General features: G+C 39.5%; 1 protein-coding gene across 1 annotated transcript in view; it reads left to right on the top strand.

Annotated features, from left to right (window-relative positions):
• Positions 1-22,375, top strand: part of CWC27 (CWC27 spliceosome associated cyclophilin) — a 240,656-nt gene that overhangs the window by 128,468 nt on the left and 89,813 nt on the right. The window contains exon 11 of the mRNA XM_075839140.1: positions 7,580-7,689. Within this exon, the coding sequence (XP_075695255.1) occupies positions 7,580-7,689 (110 nt within the window). The remainder of the gene's footprint in view (positions 1-7,579; positions 7,690-22,375) is intronic.

Genomic DNA, 22,375 nt, shown 5'->3' with positions numbered 1-22,375 from the left:
GAAGTGAGTGACGTCACTGTGTCCATATATGGACAGTGTAGTCACTCACTTCTCCTGTAGCGGAATCCCCGGCCATAGAGTCGGGGATTTCGCTGCAGAGGTGAGTCACTTCGCTGTGTCCATATATGGACAGTGTAGTCACTCACTTCTCCTGTAGCGTCGTCATCGGCCATAGAGTCGGGGATTCCGCTGCAGAAGTGCGTGACTTCGCTGTGTCCATATATGGACAGTGTAGTCACGCACTTCTCCTGTAGCGGAATCCCCAATCCCCAGCCGGGGATTGGGGATTCCGACTCCTACAGCGAGCAATAAAAGATCTTCCTCCTCCTCACATGCACTCTGCACTGTGAGGAGGAGGAGAGAGAGTGCGCGAGCGACGGTAGACCCGGCCATCACTCGGGACACATTCCGGTGATGGCCGTGTATTACCCGGCCCCATAGACTTCTATGGGGGCCGGGCACCCGGCTGAAAATGGAGCATGTCCTATTTTTTGACGGGCGGTTTTCCCGGCCGTCAAAAAATCGGTCGTGTGAATAGCCCCATTAGGGGTCTATTATTCCTAATGCAGCCGGGTGCCGGCCGATTTATGAACGGCCGGCACCCGGCCGGGAATCCCTGTCGTGTGAATCCCGCCTTAGATGTGGAATAAAAAGATGTCTTTGCTGCACACAATGATCTCAACATTTCACTCTTACCAAACCGGTAAGACATTTGAGATTACAAAAAGAATGATCTGCCAATCTCAGTTTGTGGTATATCTCATTAGTTGCATTTGTAAATTCCAGTATGTAGGGAGAACAATACAACCTTTACATAAACATAGGTCTAATTGTCACCCAAAAATTATTTTCTGCAGTATTTCAAGACATTGTACTACAGTACACGGTGGAGATTTCAATTGTTACACCCTCACGCCTATTGACTATATAGAAGTAAATTGTCCAGACAGATATAACCTTCTCTTTAAAAGAGAGGCTTTCTGGATTTACAAATTAAATACCCTCGTACCGTTGGGTTTAAACGAAATAACAGAGATAATCATCAGAGACTCATTTTCCAGATCTTTCCAGGCTTCCGTATGCTTTGCTCATATAGCAGGATAACATACTAGCCTCTGTACAACAGTAACTGGTTGAGCATCCAGTAACCATAGCAACAACTAAAACATAATTACTTCTAGGACATCCTACTTTCTAGGACATCGATCTCACTTGGTTGCATAAGGTGTTTACATTTTTAGCAAATGCTTACGCAATTGTAGCCGATCTAGCTCCTTACGATCCCACTCAAGGTCAGTGACCTGTGAACCAGTTCAACTCCGTTACCATGGTAATAACGGAAATCCAATCATCTGTTAGTAACTCTACTTTCCAAGATACGATAGAATTCTGAGCATTCAATAAATAAACGTATTTTATTCCTTCAAAAAACTTTTCGATGTATACATCTGCTCATCTTGTATTGTGCACCTTAATCTTGTGTTTAGAAATCCTTTGTTGTGTTTTTTTACAATTGATCACTAGCAAAAAGAGAATAAAATAAAAATATTTTTCGGAATTATTAATGAGGGCAATTTTCTGCTTTTACTGTTCCCACTTCTACTCTACGAGGGTAACGGCTATATTGTATTTTTTAAAACAAATTTGTATCCGATTTAACCACTTAGTTCATATCCGCTTTTATCACTGTCTGTCTGTCTAGTTTTCTGCGATTGTTTGAAATGTCTGACCTGTGAACCAGCAGGCCACACACTAACGATCAATTGATTGCTCCTCACCATTTTAGTCTGTTATTTTAAACTGCATGCATCACCAATTGTTTTATATTTTGTACTTGACCTGAGGAAGAAGCTAGTTCGGCTTCGAAACGCGTTGTTTTATGTGCGAAATACTAATCATCTATAAACATTACGAAGTTCCAATATCTGATTCTTCGGATATCAGAATTTATTGAAGTCGGCTGCGCCAGGGCAACTACTTGGATTTTCTCCTCTTCTCCTCTCGTCCACATATGGACAGTGACATCAGGAGCATTCACAAGGCCATTGTCCCAGGATAGAGCTTCTACTAGCGTTCTTCCCTGGGACTCCAGCATTGTGGAAGCTCCTGATGTCACTGTCCATATATATCGGGAGCTTCCATAGTGCTGGAGTCCCCGGCAGAGCAAAAGCTAGCACTCTGCCTCGGGACTCCAGCACTACCGCTGATGTCACTGTCCATATATGGACCGTAACAGGAGCTTCCACAGTGCTGGAGTCCCTCGCTAGCAGATGCATTCTCTGTCTCGGGATTACTGCTGTATAATGTCCTCTATGCTGCTTTTTCTGAGTGTGTGAGAGAGAGCTAGCGGAGCAGGATTTCCTTTCTATGTGCTGTGTATGGGAGACATCATTGCAGCTAGTCTCCTTCCCCTCTGGAAAGGAGTTCAGGGAAAAATGCAGGTACAAATCATGTAATGGTCAGATATAGTGTTATTCCTCATCTATACACAGCGGCTTGTTCTGGAGAGTCACTGTTTGTTTGTTTTTTAGTCGCTGCATTCAGAGAGCCAGAATTTTTACATGTTTCTATCGATTCAGGTTTATAAGAGCTTGTTTTTTTTAAGGACAATTTTTATTCTTTAATGGCACCATTTTGAGATACATATAATGTATTTTGGGGTGTGTATATGAAAAATAAAAAACAGCAATTCCATCATTGTTTGTTTTTGTCCCCCATAATAAAAAGCTTTGTAAAAGGAACTGTGGATCTTTTTTTTAACATTTTATTTCTGTAGTGCAGTGTATCCTATTAGACTAAGGCCCCATGCACACGAACGTGTTTTTGCGTCCGCAATTCCCCCGAAAATCCACAGGAGAATTGCTGACCCATTCATTTCTATGGGCCCATACACACTATCCGTGTTTTCACGGGGCCCCGCATGTCCGCAAATCCGTGCCGCACAAACTCAGGACATGTCTTATTACGGCCCGCAAATTCGATGCAGACATGCCCATAGAAGTCAATGGGCCGGTGGAAAATGCGGGTACACCTCCGTGTGTCAACCGCAGTTTGCGGATTTGCGGAAGTGTTGCTAGGCGACGACCGGGAATGAGTTCTGTCGTCATCCTGTTTTACCTAGGCTTTTTTTTTTTATCCGCATTTTGCGGATTACATACGGATGAACTGCGGATTACATACGGATGAACTGCGGAGGACATTTCACGGAACACGGTCCTGGAATTTGCGGACCAGAAAAACACTATGGTCGTGTGCATGAGGCCTTACACGGATGGCAGACCAGGGGGCCTCCGATTTGGCACCCCACGATCGTGTCAACTCTGATCCCAGCCATTTCAGCAGATTGTCAGCTGTAATATACAGCTGCCACTTGCTGCGGATGTTGCAGGCACAGCTTCTGTGCCTTCACCATCCCCTCACCATACATTTATTGCTGTTGGCGCAAAATGGATAGTGCCAGCTCTGTAAAATATACATGGAATGGCACCAAGGGGCTACGTATAGGAAACCTGCTGAGCGTTTTTATTTGTTACATTGAGGGACTGCTCCTTTTCTTTTTCCATGTGACAGCTGCTGGATGTTTTCATTTTAGTTTTATAGCAATCATTAAACGAGCCTTTGTTTCTTCTGTTCTGCTTCTGTGGAGTGGTAATAACAGTAGGAAATTACAATATTTAGATATTTCCCTTCCAGAGATTTTCTTCTTTTAAGATTTCTTAGAAATCGGATAGGGTTCTAAAATCTTTCTGGGTAGTTCACATAGTGGACAGCCTGATAAATGTTTGTTTTTTCATTATTTATATCTAAAGTGCAAGAGTAAAACGCGCACACTGCGAAATATTAAGAACTGCAATTTCAAAGCTTTAGGCTTGATCAGTGGGGGTCCGGGTTCTAAGAACCCCACCATAGCTGAAACAAAGGTGCAAAAGCACTCCGCTTAGAACTCTGCACTTTCTGCTGTGATCAGAGCTACTTGTCAGTCTGAAGACAGACTCGCATAGAACGTTTATGAGCCCATGTTATTGCTGACCAGGAGAGCCGCTCTGCTGAGTGCTCTTGTACCTTTTGTTTCAGCAACCGTGGGGGTCTTGGCACCTGGACCACCACCGATCAAAACTTCTGATATGTCTGACATCTTTTTGAGGGGGAGACTTCTTCCTGGTAACACACGATAGTACCAACCAATCCAGTCTCAGACATACTTATTCATGGCTTTCTTGTGTGCAGCTTTTCCATGTGGTTCCACTCATTGTTTTAATGGATGGGTCAATTGGCTTCCTATGACATTGACCCTGGCATGTATGTGTCTGTTTCAGATAGGGAGATTAGATTGGTGAGCCATTGGAGACAGGGACTGATGTGAATGGTGACAATCTCTGTACAGCGCTGCAGAATATATTGACGGTATATAAGCAACAAGAGTATTAAAAGCAATAGTACACAAGTAAAAGTGAAATTATAATGTTTGGCTAGAGTCTCCTTTTGTAAACTCCTTTTTAGGAACTAAAATGCCAATTATGTTGCTTAGAGTCCTTACATGAACTACGTGGGCAATATAAAAGAGGATTAAAAATCATGTATTAGTTTCCGCTACATTACCTCTACGGATACTGATCTCTTTAGGCCCTGTTCACACTTGAAGTGGTTTTGCACCACAGGCGTTTTTTGCCACCATTTTTGCTTATTTTAACGCGTTTTTTTGAGACTTTTTTTTTACCTTCAACAGGCAAAGGGAAAAAAACACGTCAAAAACAACCGCGGCCGTTTGCGGCGTTTTTGTTCGTCTCCCATTTATTTAAATGGGGTTTTTGAAACGGAAAACGCCTCAAGATAGGACATGTCACTTCTTTTTCCCGCGAGCGGAAAAAAACGCCTCTACCGCCTATTGAAAACAATGGGAGGGAATTTGGGTTGTTTTTTTGCCGTGGCGTCCGTGGCAAAAAACTCAGTGGGAGCAGGGCCTTAATCCTTTTAGTGACCCGCATATTTTAGGCTCTATTGACCAAGTTATTTATTTATTTTTTTCCGTTTTTCTATAGTCTCATTCACGGAGCTATAACTTTTTTATTTTTCCGTCGACATAGCTGTATGAGGACTTTTTTTGCGAGATTAGTTTTCTTTTTAATGGCACCATTTTGGGGTACATATCATTTTTGATTAACTTTTATTAACTTTTTTTGGTGGGAATAGAAAAAAAAACTGAAATTCCACCATTGTTCTATGTGTTTTACATTCACTCCGTTCACTTTGCGGCCTAAATAACACCTTACCTTTATTCTATGGGTCGTATGATTACAACGATACCACATATGTATAGGTTGTTTATGTTTTACGACTTTTGCACAATAAAATGATTTGTTTTTGCATCGTCTCTTTCCAAGAGCCGTTATTTTTCAGTCAATGTAGTCATTTTTTTGGGCTTGTCTTTTGCGGGATGAGACATAGTTTTGATTGGTACTGTTTTGGGGTACATGGGACTTAATGAATCACTTTTATTATGACTTTTTTGGGGCGAAATGGAAAAAAATAGCAATTTCGCCATTGTTTTTTACCTTGCAGTTTAAATTACATATTAACTTTAGTGTTTGGGTCATTACGGTCTCGGCGATACCATGTATGTGTACTTTTATAAAAAAATTTACACTTCTATACAAAATCACTTTTTTTGTGAATTTTTTTTTTAAATCTTTTTTACTGTAATTTTTATTTTATTTCACATTTATTACTTATTTTTCCAGTCCCACTAGGGGACTTTACTATGCGATCTTTAGATCGCTGCTATGATGCTTTGGTATACTTCGTATACCAAAGCATTATTGCCTGTCAGTGTAAAACTGACAGGCAATCTATTAGGCCATGCCTCCGTCACATCCTAATAGGCATATGCCCAGGGCAGACCTCTGGGCCTTTATCACGCCCCAGGCTGCCATGGCACCCCATCGGGGGCCCGCAATTGCATTTGCACGTCGCCGATGGTTGATATAGGGAGCACCCTCCCTCTGTAAATGATTTAAATGCCACGGTCGCTATTGACCGCAGCATTTAATGGGTTAAACGGCTGCGATCGAAGTAACCTTTGTTCGTGGCCGTTGGAGCAGGAGCCCGGCTCGAGCCTGCACAGGACACCTGTGCAGGACTTAGACTGGGCCGCCATGAAAAGCCGGTGGCCTAGCCGAAGGCGCCTTAGTGACTGCTGTGAAAATGCATATTGATGGTCACTAAGGGTTTAAAAAGTTTTCCTCATGAAGTCAAGCTTTTTTAAATGGAAGCTGGCCCACCGATCAAATCTCCACAGGTCAGTCTTCTCTACCCCCTGGTGATCCGCTTTTTACCACGTACGGACAGTTTTTATTGTAGTATTACATTGTAGCATTTAATTGGGCGTTCACTTAATGCATAGACAGGCCGAGTCTGCCAGATGGGAGCCATTTGTACAAAGTTTCTTTTCGCCCTGGCTTATAGAGAAAGCCCTCTTCTATGACGTCCATATTTTGTAACAGGGCATATCGACAGTGGTTGTCTTCATGAGACAACCCCGAAGGCCTAGTTCACATGGAGTTTTTTGCCACAGTTTTTGCTGCACTTTTCACCTATGGCCATTGAGGATCGCGGGTAAAAAAAAAACGCCGCAAAAAACTCTCTTTCTGACTCCTATTGATTTCAATGGGAGGTCAGAGCCAGAAACGCGGGAAAAAAAGGTCATGCCGCTTTTTTTTTCCCCGCGAACGGCTAAGGCATCATGCACACGATCGTAGTGTTTTTCTGGTCCGCAAATTCCAGGACCGTGTTCCGTGAAATGTCCTCCGCAGTTCATCCGTATGTAATCCGCAGTTCATCCGTATGTAATCCGCAAAATGCGGATAAAAAAAAAAAAAGCCTATGTAAAACAGGATGACGACAGAACTCATTCCCGGTCGTCGCCTAGCAACACTTCCGCAAATCCGCAAACTGCGGTTGACACACGGAGGTGTACCCGCATTTTCCATGGGCATTGACTTCTATGGGCATGTCCGCATCGAATTTGCGGGCCGTAATAAGACATGTCCTGAGTTTCTGCGGCACGGATTTGCGGACATGCGGAGTCCCGTGAAAACACGGATAGTGTGTATGGGCCCATAGAAATGAATGGGTCCGCAATTCTCCCGTGGATTTGCGGGGGAATTGCGGACGCAAAAACACGTTCGTGTGCATGGGGCCTAAGAGTTGCCCAGGGAAAAAAAAAACACCTCCACCTCACATTGAAGTCAGTGGGAGGCGATTTCGGGCATTTTTTGGAGCTGATTATGACTTGTAAAAATTGGCACCAAAAAATGTTGTGTGAACTGGGCCTTGAAGTGTTTTTTTCCCCCTGATACCAGTGTCCGGAACCCTTGACAACCCTTGTCCACAAGATTATATACCACTGTCCACAAGATTATATACCACTGACTTAAAATTTTATTAATGTTTACGATCAATTCTGTCTTCACCAGTGTGATTTACTTTTATGTAAGTTTTATCTCTATTTAATTTACTTATTTGTGTTTTGTTTTTGGTAATTACCATATTTGCTTTTTTTTCTTTTTCTTTTCTCCTTCAGTGAAGAATTGCGTAAAGAAGCACGTCAGCTAAAACGAGAACTGAATGCAGCAAAAAGAAAAAGGGAAGATGAGGCAAAAGAATCTGAAAAGGCAAAGGAAGCAAAAGAGGGTAAACTACTTTTCATTGTACGATATCAATTTCTAAATATAAGCATAAGAATTAAAAGGAAAAAACACGGCGCCACATAGTGTAAGTAAGCCCAAGAAATGACAAACTGTTATTTGGCAGATGGAGGCTTACCACAGGTAAATAGATCTAGAGCGTATAATAGATAGACCGGTGTTGAATGAGTGCTGCTGCCGAGATCCCAGCCGGTCAGACCTGAAGGACCACCGCAATAGGTACTGTAGAAATTCTTTGAAAAACGGGACTCCGTGAGGCGCTGCTACTCAAAAAGGATTCAGTAGTAATAGTAAATGATGCTTTATTGTTACAGGCTACGAGTTTCAATGCCGCACCGGCATCTTCCTCAGGCCACACACATTGCAGTCTTAAACAGCCCTTTTAAATACACCACGCGGGAAAAAAAACGCCAATGTAAACAGGGTCAAAGTGCAACGGTGACGTAATCACCGGGGAAAGTTCAGGCTTAAAAATACATGAAAAATTGATGTTTTTCATGTATTTTTAAGCCTGAACTTTCCCCGGTGATTACGTCACCGTTGCACTTTGACCCTGTTTACATTGGCGTTTTTTTTCCCGCGTGGTGTATTTAAAAGGGCTGTTGTTTAAGACTGCAATGTGTGTGGCCTGAGGAAGATGCCGGTGCGGCATTGAAACGCGTAGCCTGTAACAATAAAGCATCATTTACTATTACTACTGAATACTTTTTGAGTAGCAGCGCCTCACGGAGTCCCGTTTTTCAAAGAATTTCTACAGTAAATATAAGCATAGCATTCTCACTCTATTATTATTATTATTCTATTCTATATATAATTTAATATTCTATAATAATTCAAAAATCCTAGAGAACCTCTTTAAAACTGTACAAGGATAATTCCTGCGTTTTGTGTTGTCTAATGGTTACCAATGCCTTCCAAAGAGGATGATGGTCAAACGAAGTTGACAGGGGCTAAACACGCAACAATGCCAATGTTAGGGGTATCTGGATGCTCTGGGTTTCTTTGGAACGTTGTATAAAAAGATGACTAGAATTACTCTGAAAAGATGCTCAGGCATTTGAAGTCAGTCAGTCCCTGAACTATTCACTTATGACCGCCCACTAGTATCCATTTTCAGAAACTATTATCTTGCTTAGACAAGCTATGGAATGGACTACTTAGCATATCCTGTGGATATGCCATGAATGTTTAAAATGGGAAAACCCCTTTAAGGACTCCCGCTGTACTGTCAGATGAGTTTCTTGTAAACATATTATTCCTGGAAGATAGTTCTTTAGCCGATTAAAGATTGCCAGACGCTGAAGCTTGTCCCCAAGTCCCCTTACATTCCATGACAAAAATGTAATATTTTCTATTATTTAGCATAATAATAATAATATAAACCCCTTCTACAAAAAAACATGCGAAACGGAGCAACACAACGAGGAACCAAAGGAGGAAAGAAGAGTCGAATGAAGAAGAGAAAAAAAAATACACACAAACCCCCCTCCCCCTACAATGACCCATGGATGGAGAACTAACAACCCTCTCTCCCATCAACAGGTCCCTATCTCCGCCATCACACCACTCCCACTGCCGCCATTACCAATATAAGGCTAAATGGGAAAAATAAAAGAAAATATCCCATATCATTTACATCCCTCAGCTCTTAACATGGGCTTCAATGCACTCAGAGGCTTCAACCACGTTCTCAAAAAACACTGCATGCCCGTTAAAGGTAACTCTAAACCGGGCTGGATACAATAATGCATATTGCACACCTCCAGCTCTCCGCTTTTTCTTTATCTCTATATATGCAGACCTTTTCTTTTGAATCTCCGTCGCAAAATCAGAGAAAAACATTACTTTACAGTTATTAAACATGATCTCTTTTTTCCCTCTAGTTTTCTGCAGTAACAGCTCTTTTATCTCTTGAGGCTAACATTTTAAGCTCTCAAAGGACATCCGGGAGGTCTGGTCTTCTCCGAAACGCTATGAGCTCTAGCTACAAGCCTCACTCAAGAGAAATCCTCTTTCTCAAACAAGTTCAGGAACCAATTTAGTACAAATTTCGCAGGATCGTACCCTTCAACTCCCCCCAGGAGTCCAACTATCCTGATATTTTTCCTCCTCGCATGGTTCTCCGGATCCATAACTTTTTCAACCAGGGTTTTGTTGGATTTCTGTAAATCTTTAACCTCCTTTGATAGCACCTTCTGCCTCTTCCACCCGACTCAGTATTTTCCCAAAGTCACTTGTCCGCAAGGAAATTTCTCTTTTATTTCTGTTTAACCAAATTCCCATCTGGTTAGACACTTCTTTTATAGCCATGCAGCACTGGGCAATCTGACTTGAAATATCTTTAAGAGTGGGTTCCACCTCACACCACGCTGCACCTCCTTCCTGCAGTAGACCGGGTTCAGGACTAATATTGTCCTCCGATACATCACCCCCTCCTTCTGATAGATCAGTACCTCCCAGCTCTAGGGTTTTTTCCACAGCTGTTTCTATCTTTCCAGCTCTTTTAGCAGACATCAGAGGGGATTTCAAATATTTAACAATTTTGGTATTCTCCAGGCCCGTGACTTCTTTTTTTTTTTTCCCCCTTCATGTCCCCCCAGCTAGAAGGGATTTAAGCTCTTCCCTGCCCCTCCTAGTCATAATAGTTATTATTTTTTTTATATCGATAGGTTTTAGGCCCAGCTCATACCCTATACAGGAGGTCAAGCCACTTGACAAACGGGCAGTTCAGGCTAACCAGTAGTAGGGCTGTTCAGCTGTAATTTTCGCACCATGTTCCAAGAAAAACGAGTGGATAATCTTGTCTTAAATTATAATCCATCAGTACTATCCACCGTTATTTATATATATATATATATATATATATATATATATATATATATATATATATATATATATATATACAGTCAATACATGTATTGACAACTGTTTTTTACTCACTGCTCTCATATCGTCCGTGTTGGCAGGGGAGAGTTTTCAGACTATCCCAAAGTCGCAGCTCCAGCTCTAGGAGGTTCCAAGGAGATTCCAAAGGTGGGTTGGCTACACAGTGTAAACAGGGCTGTTACGAGGTAGTATGGAGAGAGCGGATTTCCCATAGGCGGCACCAGCAGCACAGACAGTGTAGATAGCCAGAGAACAGGGTTCAGCTTGAAGCTCAAGAAAGCTGCAACAGTCCAACAGCTAGAATTGTGAAAAGCTCCAGTGGGCAACCCAGCAGGCCCAAGTAGCGCTGTGACCAGCAAGCAGGAGTACAGCAGTCTCATCACGGTCACAGGTGCTCAGGTCCAGTCAGCGCCGTACAAGCGATCAGCATGTGTACTTACACGGCAGTGTAACTCCACGCGGTGCGGCAGACTTTCCAGTGGTGGGCAGAGCAGCGTCTGACGTCAGACGCTTCACATGCTCGCAGCGAAGTGTGTTTCCAATATGTCCTCCTCTATACAGATAACTCAAAGCTCACAGCTTTATTGCCTCTTGACACATTGTACAGTCATGTTCCTTCGTACCATGTCAGGGATTGCCTAGATGACCATAGCAACAATAGCGGTCACTCTTACAGTATGGTCCCAAGAAGTTCCAAATCTCTTCTCTGAGGATGGCCATTGCATGTGCGGCCACATGTATACTACATGTCCCAATAGTCCTTTGTCCTCTGTGTGCGTTCCTGAGCCCTGCATCTAATTTTCATAGAGCAGTGAGCTGAGGGAGCAACACTTACAAAAAAGAGAGCGTAAATTGGTGCTTTCTTCTTTTACATGACAGCTGGTGCCAATATCTGTATCTGTACTTCCAGTCCAGTAGTTTTGCTCTATATTATATTATATTATATTTTATAAGTTAACTTCTTATTGGTTCCTCAATAGTAACTTTTTCTATTGGACTGTCAGACACAGACCGATTCGGAGTTAGCCGAGTGATGATGATCTGTCCAGCACTTTGTTCTACTTTGCATGCTTAGCCTTTCCTACAGGCTATTGCTGCTTCCAGGAAACTACACATGCTCGCTCCGCTATTTCCATAACGTCCATAAGACATTATGGAGAGAGCCACGTGCGTGTGCGCCTCCATCTCCTTCCCTGTCTTGAATCTGTGGCCAGTAGACGCCTCACAAGGCAAAACGGGGGTCGAAGGACCCTCGTTCTCGATATAGGTGCATGTCCAACAGCTGGAACCCGCATCTATCAGGCATTTATGGCATACTCTGCGGATATTCCATATCTGTCTGGGTTGGGGATAACTTTTTACGTGGTTACCCTTGTTTGGAAAATCTTTTTTAATCCTCAAGTATTTCTGATGCTATTTATATAACTTGAAGTGGTGATAGTTTGTTAGACTTTGATGGAGATACTATAAACAAATGTGAGATCCCCACATCCCACCATGAATTACAGTAGAGCACCAAATCCTATGGTTGATGGGGGGTTTGCAGGGTATGGAAGGATTGGGATAGTACCGTATACACAGCACAGCTTTATAGTGGGCAAGCTAAGTTTATATTTATTTGTGGGTCTGAATATATACAGTATTCATAAATTGATGCATGTCCTTAACTTTGATCTCTTGTATCTTTGTTTTCTTTCCTGGGGTATCTTTGCCACCTGCAAGTGACATGTAGCATTAGGTTATTTTTATTTCTGCTAAGGCTAAGTTCACACGGAGTATTTTGGGGGAGGAATATCTGCCTCAAAGCTCCAAACGGAATTTTGAGGCAGATATTCCTCCCCCAAAATACTCAGTGTGAATAGCAATTATCGCGCCGTTTTTCGCCCGCGGCCATTGAGCGCCGCGGGCATAAAACACGCTTTCTCCTGCCTCCCATTGAAGTCAATGGGAGGTCGGACGCGGAAGCGCCCGAAGATAGGGCATGTCGCTTCTTTTTCCCGCGAGGCAGTTTTACTGCTCGCGGGAAAAAGACGCCGACGCCTCCCATTGAAATCAATGGGAGGCGTTCTCGGGCCGTTTCTGCCGAGTTTTGCGACGCGGTTTCCGCGTCAAAAAACTCGGCAAAAGACCCCGTGTGAACATAGCCTAACAATAACTCAGTGGAATTTCATTCTATTATTGTTTTGTTAGAAGGATAATATTTTGAGATTTGCATATTTAGTCCCAAATACTTGCCATTTTGTTGTGTATCAAAGTAAATGTTGAAGATTATATATAAACTTAACGTGCGGCTTAAATGCTTTTATAACACCTGTTTTTGATGCAGAACAAAAACGTTGTGGCTTTACTTTATAATACAAGCCAATGGGGTTTTATCAGCAAAGTCAATGGTGGCTCATCACTAGAATAGGCCACCAATTTCCGATCAGCTGGGGTCTGACAAAGTGGCAGCAATGCTAGGAAAGCACCATGCCACTTCATCTGCTGTCAGCTTCACTTGATGTCGACACTGAAACAAAAGAAACTTGCTCAGGTGGTGTAGTTATTCTGTAGGCACAAGTCTACTCTAGGTTTGGTTGTAGCAATCTTACCTTGGGCACGCCTCTGGGTGAGAATAAATGGAGAAATTGCTGCCCATATGTGCAGCTCTCTACGTTCAAGCCAATCAGAGTTACGTACCAGCCAAACAAGCAGACTCAGCTGTTTTTCTGTAACTCCCTGTTCTCTCGTGGGGGTGAGTGATATATAAATGTTTGGGTGTTAATTGGGTAAGTTGTCATTATGGGCTTTGTCATGGAGTGGAAAATAGATATTTGGGAATGAAGCTAATGGAAACATGCAGAATAGATTAGAAGACCTCCCTTAAATATTGCAGTCGTGCCCAATGATTTCTAGATATGCTTCTGTTTCTCTCAGTGCTAATTTATTGTGCATGAAACATGGAATGGTTTACCCAAGGTTAGATGTCTACACAGCTGATCATTTCTGGTCTCTTCATTTGAGTGGGTGGTTTCGGTCTCTGCCAAGCTGCTGTCAAGACCGTTCTTTAAATAAGTTATTTTTTTCTTTTATGCAACATTTACAATAGTGTTCCCTGAAATTGCATCAAACACATCGTTCATTTAAGCACCAAATTTCCTCAACATCTTGTAGCACTTAATCAAATATTTGCAAAGATACCATTCTTTTCACAACTTTCTAGTGTAAACCTGTGAATGTGTTACCCGCTAGGTCAGTCTAGGCCAGGCTAATCTGTGATTGTTCTGATTAATTGCTGGGCTACGGAGAATGCAAGTAGCTGTTTTGGGTACAGAACACCATTGTACTTTTTGATTTATTTTGATGCATCATTTTAATGGACGCACACTCAACTGCAACTGGATACTTTTCAGGACCACACATGTTATTTCACTTGTGATTTTGAATAATTACAATTGCTCAGTCAGAGTATCTTCAAATTAAAATGACAGATGAACTAATGTTTTCAATTTGAAGACAGATAAGCAATATTATGTCAGAGTATAGAGTAGTTTTTCATTGATGTTGAGATTATTTTCCATATATGTTAAATTTGCTTAAAGTGTAGCTCCATTTTTACTCCTTCCAAAATTGACATGGGGCATGGAGAGATGCCCCTGCATGCTTTGGCAACTGTACAACGTGTGGATAGTATCATGTACTAATTCTATTTTGATAAGACCAGTCCACGATACTCTCCGGGCATTGTATGGTTGCCATGGCAACTAAACTGTATCGCCTAGCGTGCAGGAACGTCTCTTTATGCCCGGTGTCATCTTGACGGGAAAGTACAACTGAAGCTACGCTTTTTAAAGTAAAGGTTTACCTTTTACTACAATGTGGTTTGTTCGTTCCAACATTTTTTGCCTGGATTAACTTGTTAATTATTTTATTTCCTGAATTTCTTTCCTATAGATTTATATGGGGTTTGGAGCTTTGGTTTACGGATACAGCTTCAAAAAGAGTTAAATAATAAAGTTCTGCCTGCTTTGGAGCTTAAGCGCATACTCCATATTTTTTATGATGGAGTTCAGTGTACTCGCAGTATGCGGTAAGCTCCTTCTAGTGATGGCTGAAGGCACACAGAATTTTAGCATTGCACTCTATATCTATGCAAGAAATGAGGAGCTCTGTATCAGAAAAACAGAGCCTCAACCTCTATAAAGATAAATTCTGATTTTATTTTTTTCCATTTATATTAAAAACAAAGTGGTAATGTAAATGTGGACATTTACTTTAAAATGTAAATAAGTTGCATATGATGTCTTTTTATGTTGTATGCAGCTGTTTATGAGTTATCTTGGTACAGCAGATGATGGATATCCAAAGGTTGACAACCGCTAATAATAATAAATTATTCCACAGCACATTGAAGTCAGAGGAAATAAGATTGTAATCTATGGGGCCTCCTGAAATATCTATTAAATACAGTTTCTACCTATATATATCACTGCTGTTACATTAAGGGAACATACTTTAACTGTAAATATACCAAAGTATGACCATTAGTAATAGTAATAATTGTATATTCTGTATACGTTTTGAGTCGCCTAATCGTTTCTTATTCAATTGGTTGAGTGCCACTTTTGCAGACTGAATAAAGAAGTCTCACTCACTACTTGGTTGTAGACTACACAATGTGAAAAGCAGAATACACACAGAAATTGCCTTGAAGACCTTGAAAATATGACGCAGTCTATACTTCATAAGAAGATCTAGTAATTCACAGATATGACTTAAAATAAATCCTACAATAAATTAGCTACATTATAGTGTAACATATATATATATATATATATATATATATATATATGTATATATATATATATTTATATATATAAAATCATCTCTAACGGAGTCCCAGAATTCTCTAATTCTTCTGATCTCTCAAAATATTTTTTTTTGTAAGGGTCACTTATGAACATATGACATAACCTGTAGTTTTGTATCCCCATCTGCCCTTTAGTACATACTGTACCTAGGCTAAATCACGTTCTTTTCAACGATACATTGATTTCCAGTTCAGTGATTGATATGGACAGGCAGACAAAACATAGCGGATATCTGTACAAACATTTGTCAAATTCATTGACCTCAAATACCTCAAAAGGAATGTAAACCCGGGAAAAATGTATGTCTCAAAATTTCACATGCATATCACCACTTCCTATAGAATATATTTACAGTATATATGCATCAGTTGTCTCTTTTATTATCTGTTATAACAACAAAGTGTGTTAAAAAAACAAAAAAAAACACAAAAATGTTTGACCAATCCTTCATGCAGCTCTAGACTTGCTTAGGCTTCGCTCACATCTGCGTCGGGCTTCTTTTCACGGGTTCCATTAGACCTTTCCATCAGGGGAACCCATGAATGGAAACCATAGCTTTCCGTTTGCATTATCATTTATTTCAATGGTAATGCTTCCGTTACTAATGGTTTCCGTTTGTCTCCGTTCAGTAAGGTTTCAGTTTTTTTTTGGCAAAATCAATAGCGTAGTCAACTGCTCTATTGTTTCCGCTAAAAAAAATTGAAACCTTACAGAACGGAAATCATTAATAACGGAAGCATTACCATTGAAAACAATGATAATGCAAACGGAATGCTATGGTTTCCGTCCAGTTTCCATTCATGGGTTCCCCTGACAGAAAGGTCTAATGGAACCCGTGAAAAGAAGCCCGACGCAGATGTGAGCGAAGCCTAAGCAAGTCTAGAGCTGCATGAAGGATTGGTCAAACATTTTTGTGGTTTTTTTTTGTTTTTTTAACACACTTTGTTGTTATAACAGATAATAAAAGAGACAACTGATGCACATATACTGTAAATGACAGAAAGGTCTAACGGAACCCATGAACGGAAGCCCGACGCTGATGTGAACGAGGCCTTAGAAATGTCTACAAACTATATTTGCATTCAGTACAAAGCCGGGTGCACACCAATACATATTACACAGGGCTGGCCTTATGGGTGATAGATTTCTGTGACAGATTTACCAGCCTTTTTTGTGATAGATTTACCAGCGTTTTTTTGAGAATCTGCTTCAGATTTTTTTTTTTTTTGCAGAAAATCGGCAACATCTCCTGCTTGTGGACATATCAACAGAATGTGTACTGCACAACCCTAGTTTTACATGTAAAAATAGATATACCGTACATGTGTGCGCCACCACTCTCCTCAAAGTGCGTGTGGGATCTCAGGGTAGCTAGGAATTTGGCTGTATTTGGTAATGATGAAATATGGCACAGGCTATCCTGAGAGGGAAAGACCTAGAAAAAGTCCACACATTGATTGATGTATCTATATCAACAAAAATCAGAAGTGTTCATGCTATGCTATTTTCTGTGGTTCTTTGTAAGTTGAACATTAGTGGAGCAGGAAATGTATTGATAAGTTTTGACCTTTGGAGCTGGTGAATACTTTAGAACTATAAACACGTGAACGCAGAATATTTTTAATGGATGGATGTTAAATGGATCCTTGGCCAAATAAAGACTTTCCCTCCTCTAGAGGTAAAAGAGATAACCAGCAACATGGGGCTGGATACAGTAACTAAAGTCATAAACATGAGGTATAGACCTAGAGATACATCCCAATGTAGCTTCAGTTTATTACAAAAATAAAAAGCTTTCCTCACAACTATGGTCTAGTTCATAGTGTCAAAGCCAGGATTGTCTTTTTGAGTACAGAAGGACCAAGAACAAAAGTATTTTCAGGTTTTGTTACTAGAAATATTTTAATGTTTCCCTTGTCCTCGTTGACCAAATTTCTTTTTCTATTGTTAATTTTCCTCCCAAAATAGTACCGTATAGAACCGTATTGTATAGTATAGAACAGTACAGAATAGTATAATATAGAATATTACAGAAAATAATATTCTAGTATACAACAGTACAGTATACAACAGTATTATATAGTATATTATAGAACAGTATTGTATAGAGCAGTATTATATTGTGTTGTATAGAACAGTGTTATAGAATAGTACAGTATAGAACCGTATTATACAGTATAGTACAGTATTATATAGTATGGAACCGTATACTATAGAACAGTATTTTATAGTACAGTATAGAACAGTATAGTATAGAACATATTCTATAGTATAGAACCGTATAGTATAAAGCCAGATAGTATAGAACCGTACAGTATAGAACAGTATTATATAGTATAGAAACGTACAGTATAGAACAATACAGTATTATATAGTATAGAACAGTATAGTATAGAATAGTATATTATAGAACAGTGTTATATAGTATAGTACAGTATAGAACAGAACAGTATTATATAGTTTAGAACCGTTTAGTATAGAACAGTATTAAATAGTATAGAACAGTATTATATAGTATAGAACAATATTATATAGTATAGAACAGTATTATATAGTATGGAACGGTATTATATTGTATTGAACAGTATTTTATAGTATAGAACCATACAGTATAGAATAGTACATTATTATATAGTATAGAACCGTATAGTATAGAACCGTACAGTATAGAACAGTACAGTATAGAACAGTATTAAATAGTATAGAACCGTATAGTACAGTATTGTATAGTATAGAACAGTGTTATATAGTATAGAACCGTGTATTATAGAACAGTATTATATAGTCTAGAACCGTATATAGTATGAAACCGTATAGTATTGAACGGTATTATATAGTATTGAACGGTATTATATAGTATTGAACGGTATTATATTGTATTGAACAGTATTATATAGTATAGAACCGTATAGTATAGTACAGTATTATATAGTATAGAACCGTATAGTATAGAACCGTATTATATTGTATAGAACAGTATTATATAGTATAGAACAGTACAGTATAGAACAGTATCATATAATATAGAATAGTATAGTACAGTACAGTATAGAACAGTATTATATAGTATAGAACAGTGTAGTGTGGAACCGTATAGTATAGAACAGTATTATATAGTAAAGATCAGTACAGTATAGAACAGTATTATATAGTATACAACAGTACAGTATAGAACAGTATTATATAGTATAGAACAGTATTATGGTATAGAACAGTATTATGGTATAGAACAGTATTATATAGTATGGAACAGTATAGTATAGAACCGTATAGTATAGAACAGTATTATATAGTATAGAACAGTATTATATAGTATAGAACAGTATAGAATAGTATTATATAGTATAGAACAGTATTATATAGTATAGCATTATATAGTATAGAACAGTATTATATAGTATAGCATTATATAGTTTAGAACAGTATTCTATAGTATAACACTGTATAGTATAGAACAGTATTATATAATATAGCACTGTATAGTATAGAACAGTATTATATAGTATAGCACTGTATAGTATAGAACAGTAGTATATAGTATAGAACAGTAGTATATAGTATAGAACAGTACAGTATAGAACAGTATTATATGGTATAGTACAGTATAGAACAGTATTATATAGTATGGAACAGTATAGTATAGAAACGTATAGTATAGAACAGTATTATATAGTATAGAACAGTATTCTATAGTATGGAACAGTTTTATATAGTATAGAACAGTATTATATAGTATAGAACCGTATAGCATAGAACAGTATTATATAGTATAGAACAATGTTATATAGTATAGAACAATGTTATATAGTATAGAACTGTATAGTATAGAACAGTATTATATAGTATAGAACAGTACAGTATAGAACTGTATAGTATAGAACAGTATTATATAGTATAGAACAGTATTATATAGTATAGAACAATATTATATAGTATAGAACCATATTATATGGTACAGTATAGAACAGTATTATATAGTATAGGTCAGTACAGTATAGAACAGTATTATATAGTACAGAACCGTATAGTATAGAACAGTATTATATTGTATAGAACCGTATTATATAGTATAGAACAGTACAGTATAGAACTGTATTATATAGTATAGAACTATATGGTATAGAACCGTATAGAACAGTATTATATAGTATAGAACCGTATAGTATAGAACAGTACAGTATGGAACAGTATCATATAGTATAGAACCGTATAGTATAGAACAGTATTGTATAGTATAGAACTGTATAGTATAGAACAGTATAGTATACTATACTAGGGGTGTATTTTAATCCTTCAGTGATTTAACTGGAAAGTGTAGGTGAGGAAAATGCTCTGATGAATTGAATTATCTGCCGTTGCTGTAAATGCAGCCTAAATACATGATAATTGAGACATCACAAACTGAAGAATTATTCCTTACTGGCAAGGTTGTGTGTGCAATGAATCTTTATTTCTGTACCTTTTGCCATAACATGTGGAGTTGTGATTTCCCGCAGTAACAGGATGAGACATGAATGTTGTCGGAGGCTGTCAAACAGAATCATAGCTGTTACTGTAATTGAGTTCTGTAAAAAAAACTTTTCCTTTTGCCCAGTCTGTTTGTCCCTCAGGGATTTTGTTACAAGAGCTTGCAATCAAAATAGATAGCGATGAGCGAATCAATTCACCTGTTTTGCTGATTTATGTTGATCGCGGAGGTTTTTCTCCAACCCCTGGCGTTAGGGCTCCAGTTCGGCAGTGCACAGAAACCACACGGCTCCATGGTACGGAGCCAAGCAGGATCTGTGCACTGCCATACAGGCTCGGTCAGACTCTTTATGTACAGACATATTCTCCCCTAGTGCCCAAGTGATCACAGCACCATACATGTACTTCTTTGTGCCTGAATTGCTCCTCGCTTACAATGTAAATCTTCTAGGCGGAAGGGGTTAAATTTGAGCAAATCTTAAACCCAAATTATTTCTCCAGCCATTTGTCTCATTTTACAATAAAGATTGTAAGAGCTGGGTTCATGAAGCAGCCTGTTATCCGAAGTACTGGAAAATGCAATATACTGGACCCTAGAATATGAAATTTACAACCTATGAGATAAGATTTCCGATCATTTTCATGTTGACTAATTCCATATTTGAGTCATTTAAAATCTTTTTTGCCTTAATGATTCTTCTTTATTTTATTGCTGTGGTTTCTTAGCTGATTATCCATGTTATGTCATACCATATTTCTATTCATTTTCTTCCCAAAATAATTCTTCCCAAAATAATTTTCATATTCTTTGTAATGTGCCTTCTACTCTCTCGGGCCGAAGAGATAACAATCTGCTCATTTGTCTCTGACCGTAATCTTTTTCTGTTTTGCCTTGTGAAAAAGGACAACTCCACGTAAGCACAAAAAGCTGTAGTTGGTGTTTTCTTCATCCTGGTCCTCTTAGGAGCTGAGATCTTAATAGACCCCATAGATTCTTACAGAATCTAATGCATTACAGAAAGTATAACAAGTACTTTAGATTTAGATTACTGTGCTGCACTCAGGCACCACATGGTGGCACACTATGGGTAAAGACTTGTGCATGAGGCATAAGTGGGGGGGGGTCCGACCACTGTTACCTTCCCCTGTTTGCTAAGACAATGTGGCAGCAACACAAGGAAAGTTGTATTTCACAACATCATCTGTCTGTTCTGCCTGGCTTTTTCTCGGTAGCCGCATGGTCAATTATTGCCAAATACCGACCATGTGGCCACTTTAAAAAAAAAAAAAAAAGTGCTTGGCGGGGGCACTGCAGTTGGACCCTCACTGATCAGATATTGATCAAATATTGCTAGTGAGAGCTTTAAACATAATTTGCATTAGGTTGGGAGCAGACATTCTGGCTTTGTGTTGTTCCGAGTGCTACTATAGCTAACCGCAGAGGTCATGTGTCTCTTTATAATGAACATGACTTCACAAATCTGCTCGCTCTTTAGGGTATGTGTACACGGTAGCAGGCTTTTACGTCTGAAAAGACAGACTGTTTTCAGGAGAAACCAGCTGCCTCGTTTCAGCCGTAATTCCTCCTCCTCGCATTTTGCGAGGCTTCTCTGACCGCCGTAAATTTTGAGCTGCGCTTCATTGAGTTCAATGAAGAACGGCTCAAATTACGTCTGAATGAAGTGCCCTGCATATAATGTATATAAGTGTCCTGCACTTCTTTTGACGAGGCTGTATTTTTACGCGTCGTCGTTTGACAGCTGTCAAACGACGACGCGTAAATGACAGGTTGTCTGCACAGTACGTCGGCAAACCCATTCAAATGAATGGGCAGATGTTTGCCAACGTATTGGAGCCCTATTTTCAGACGTAAATCGAGGCATAATACGCCTCGTTTACGCCTGAAAATAGGTTGTGTGAACCCAGCCTTAAACCACACCAGGTCTAATCCCTGAAAGTATTGTGCCTTTTTCTTCCTTTTGTCTTCAATGAGAATGCTGCCGGGGAATCGCATGCAAAATCCATGTGTTACATGCAGGACCATGATCATAGTTTCCTCTAAACCTGTTCTAAGATTATTTGTTAGAACTGCATATGTTATCTATTTCTTAAAATGGTTCAGCTTCTTGCCACACTACTGCCTAAGGCCCCATGCACACGACCGTAGTTTTCATCCGTAGTTACAGAATCCCTAATTTCGGATAAAATTGCAGACCCATTCATTTCTATTGGCGATGGACACCTTTCCGTATGTTTATGGATGTGTGTCCGGTCTGTATAAATTATCCGCAAAATATAGAACATGTCCTATTCTTGTCCTCAATTGCAGCACGGACTCGCCCATAGACTTCCGCAATTGCGGACGACTACGGTTGTGTATCTGAAGCTGTAGAATCCGTATTTGCAGACAGTAAAAACCCTTACGGTTGTGTGCATGAGGCCGAAGTGGTTTTAATTATACTTTTTACA

Source organism: Rhinoderma darwinii, chromosome 1 (genome assembly GCF_050947455.1).
Source record: "Rhinoderma darwinii isolate aRhiDar2 chromosome 1, aRhiDar2.hap1, whole genome shotgun sequence".
Taxonomy (NCBI): Eukaryota; Metazoa; Chordata; class Amphibia; order Anura; family Rhinodermatidae; genus Rhinoderma; species Rhinoderma darwinii.
Note: the sequence above shows the minus strand (reverse complement) of the source record. Positions and strands in the feature narration are given on the sequence as shown.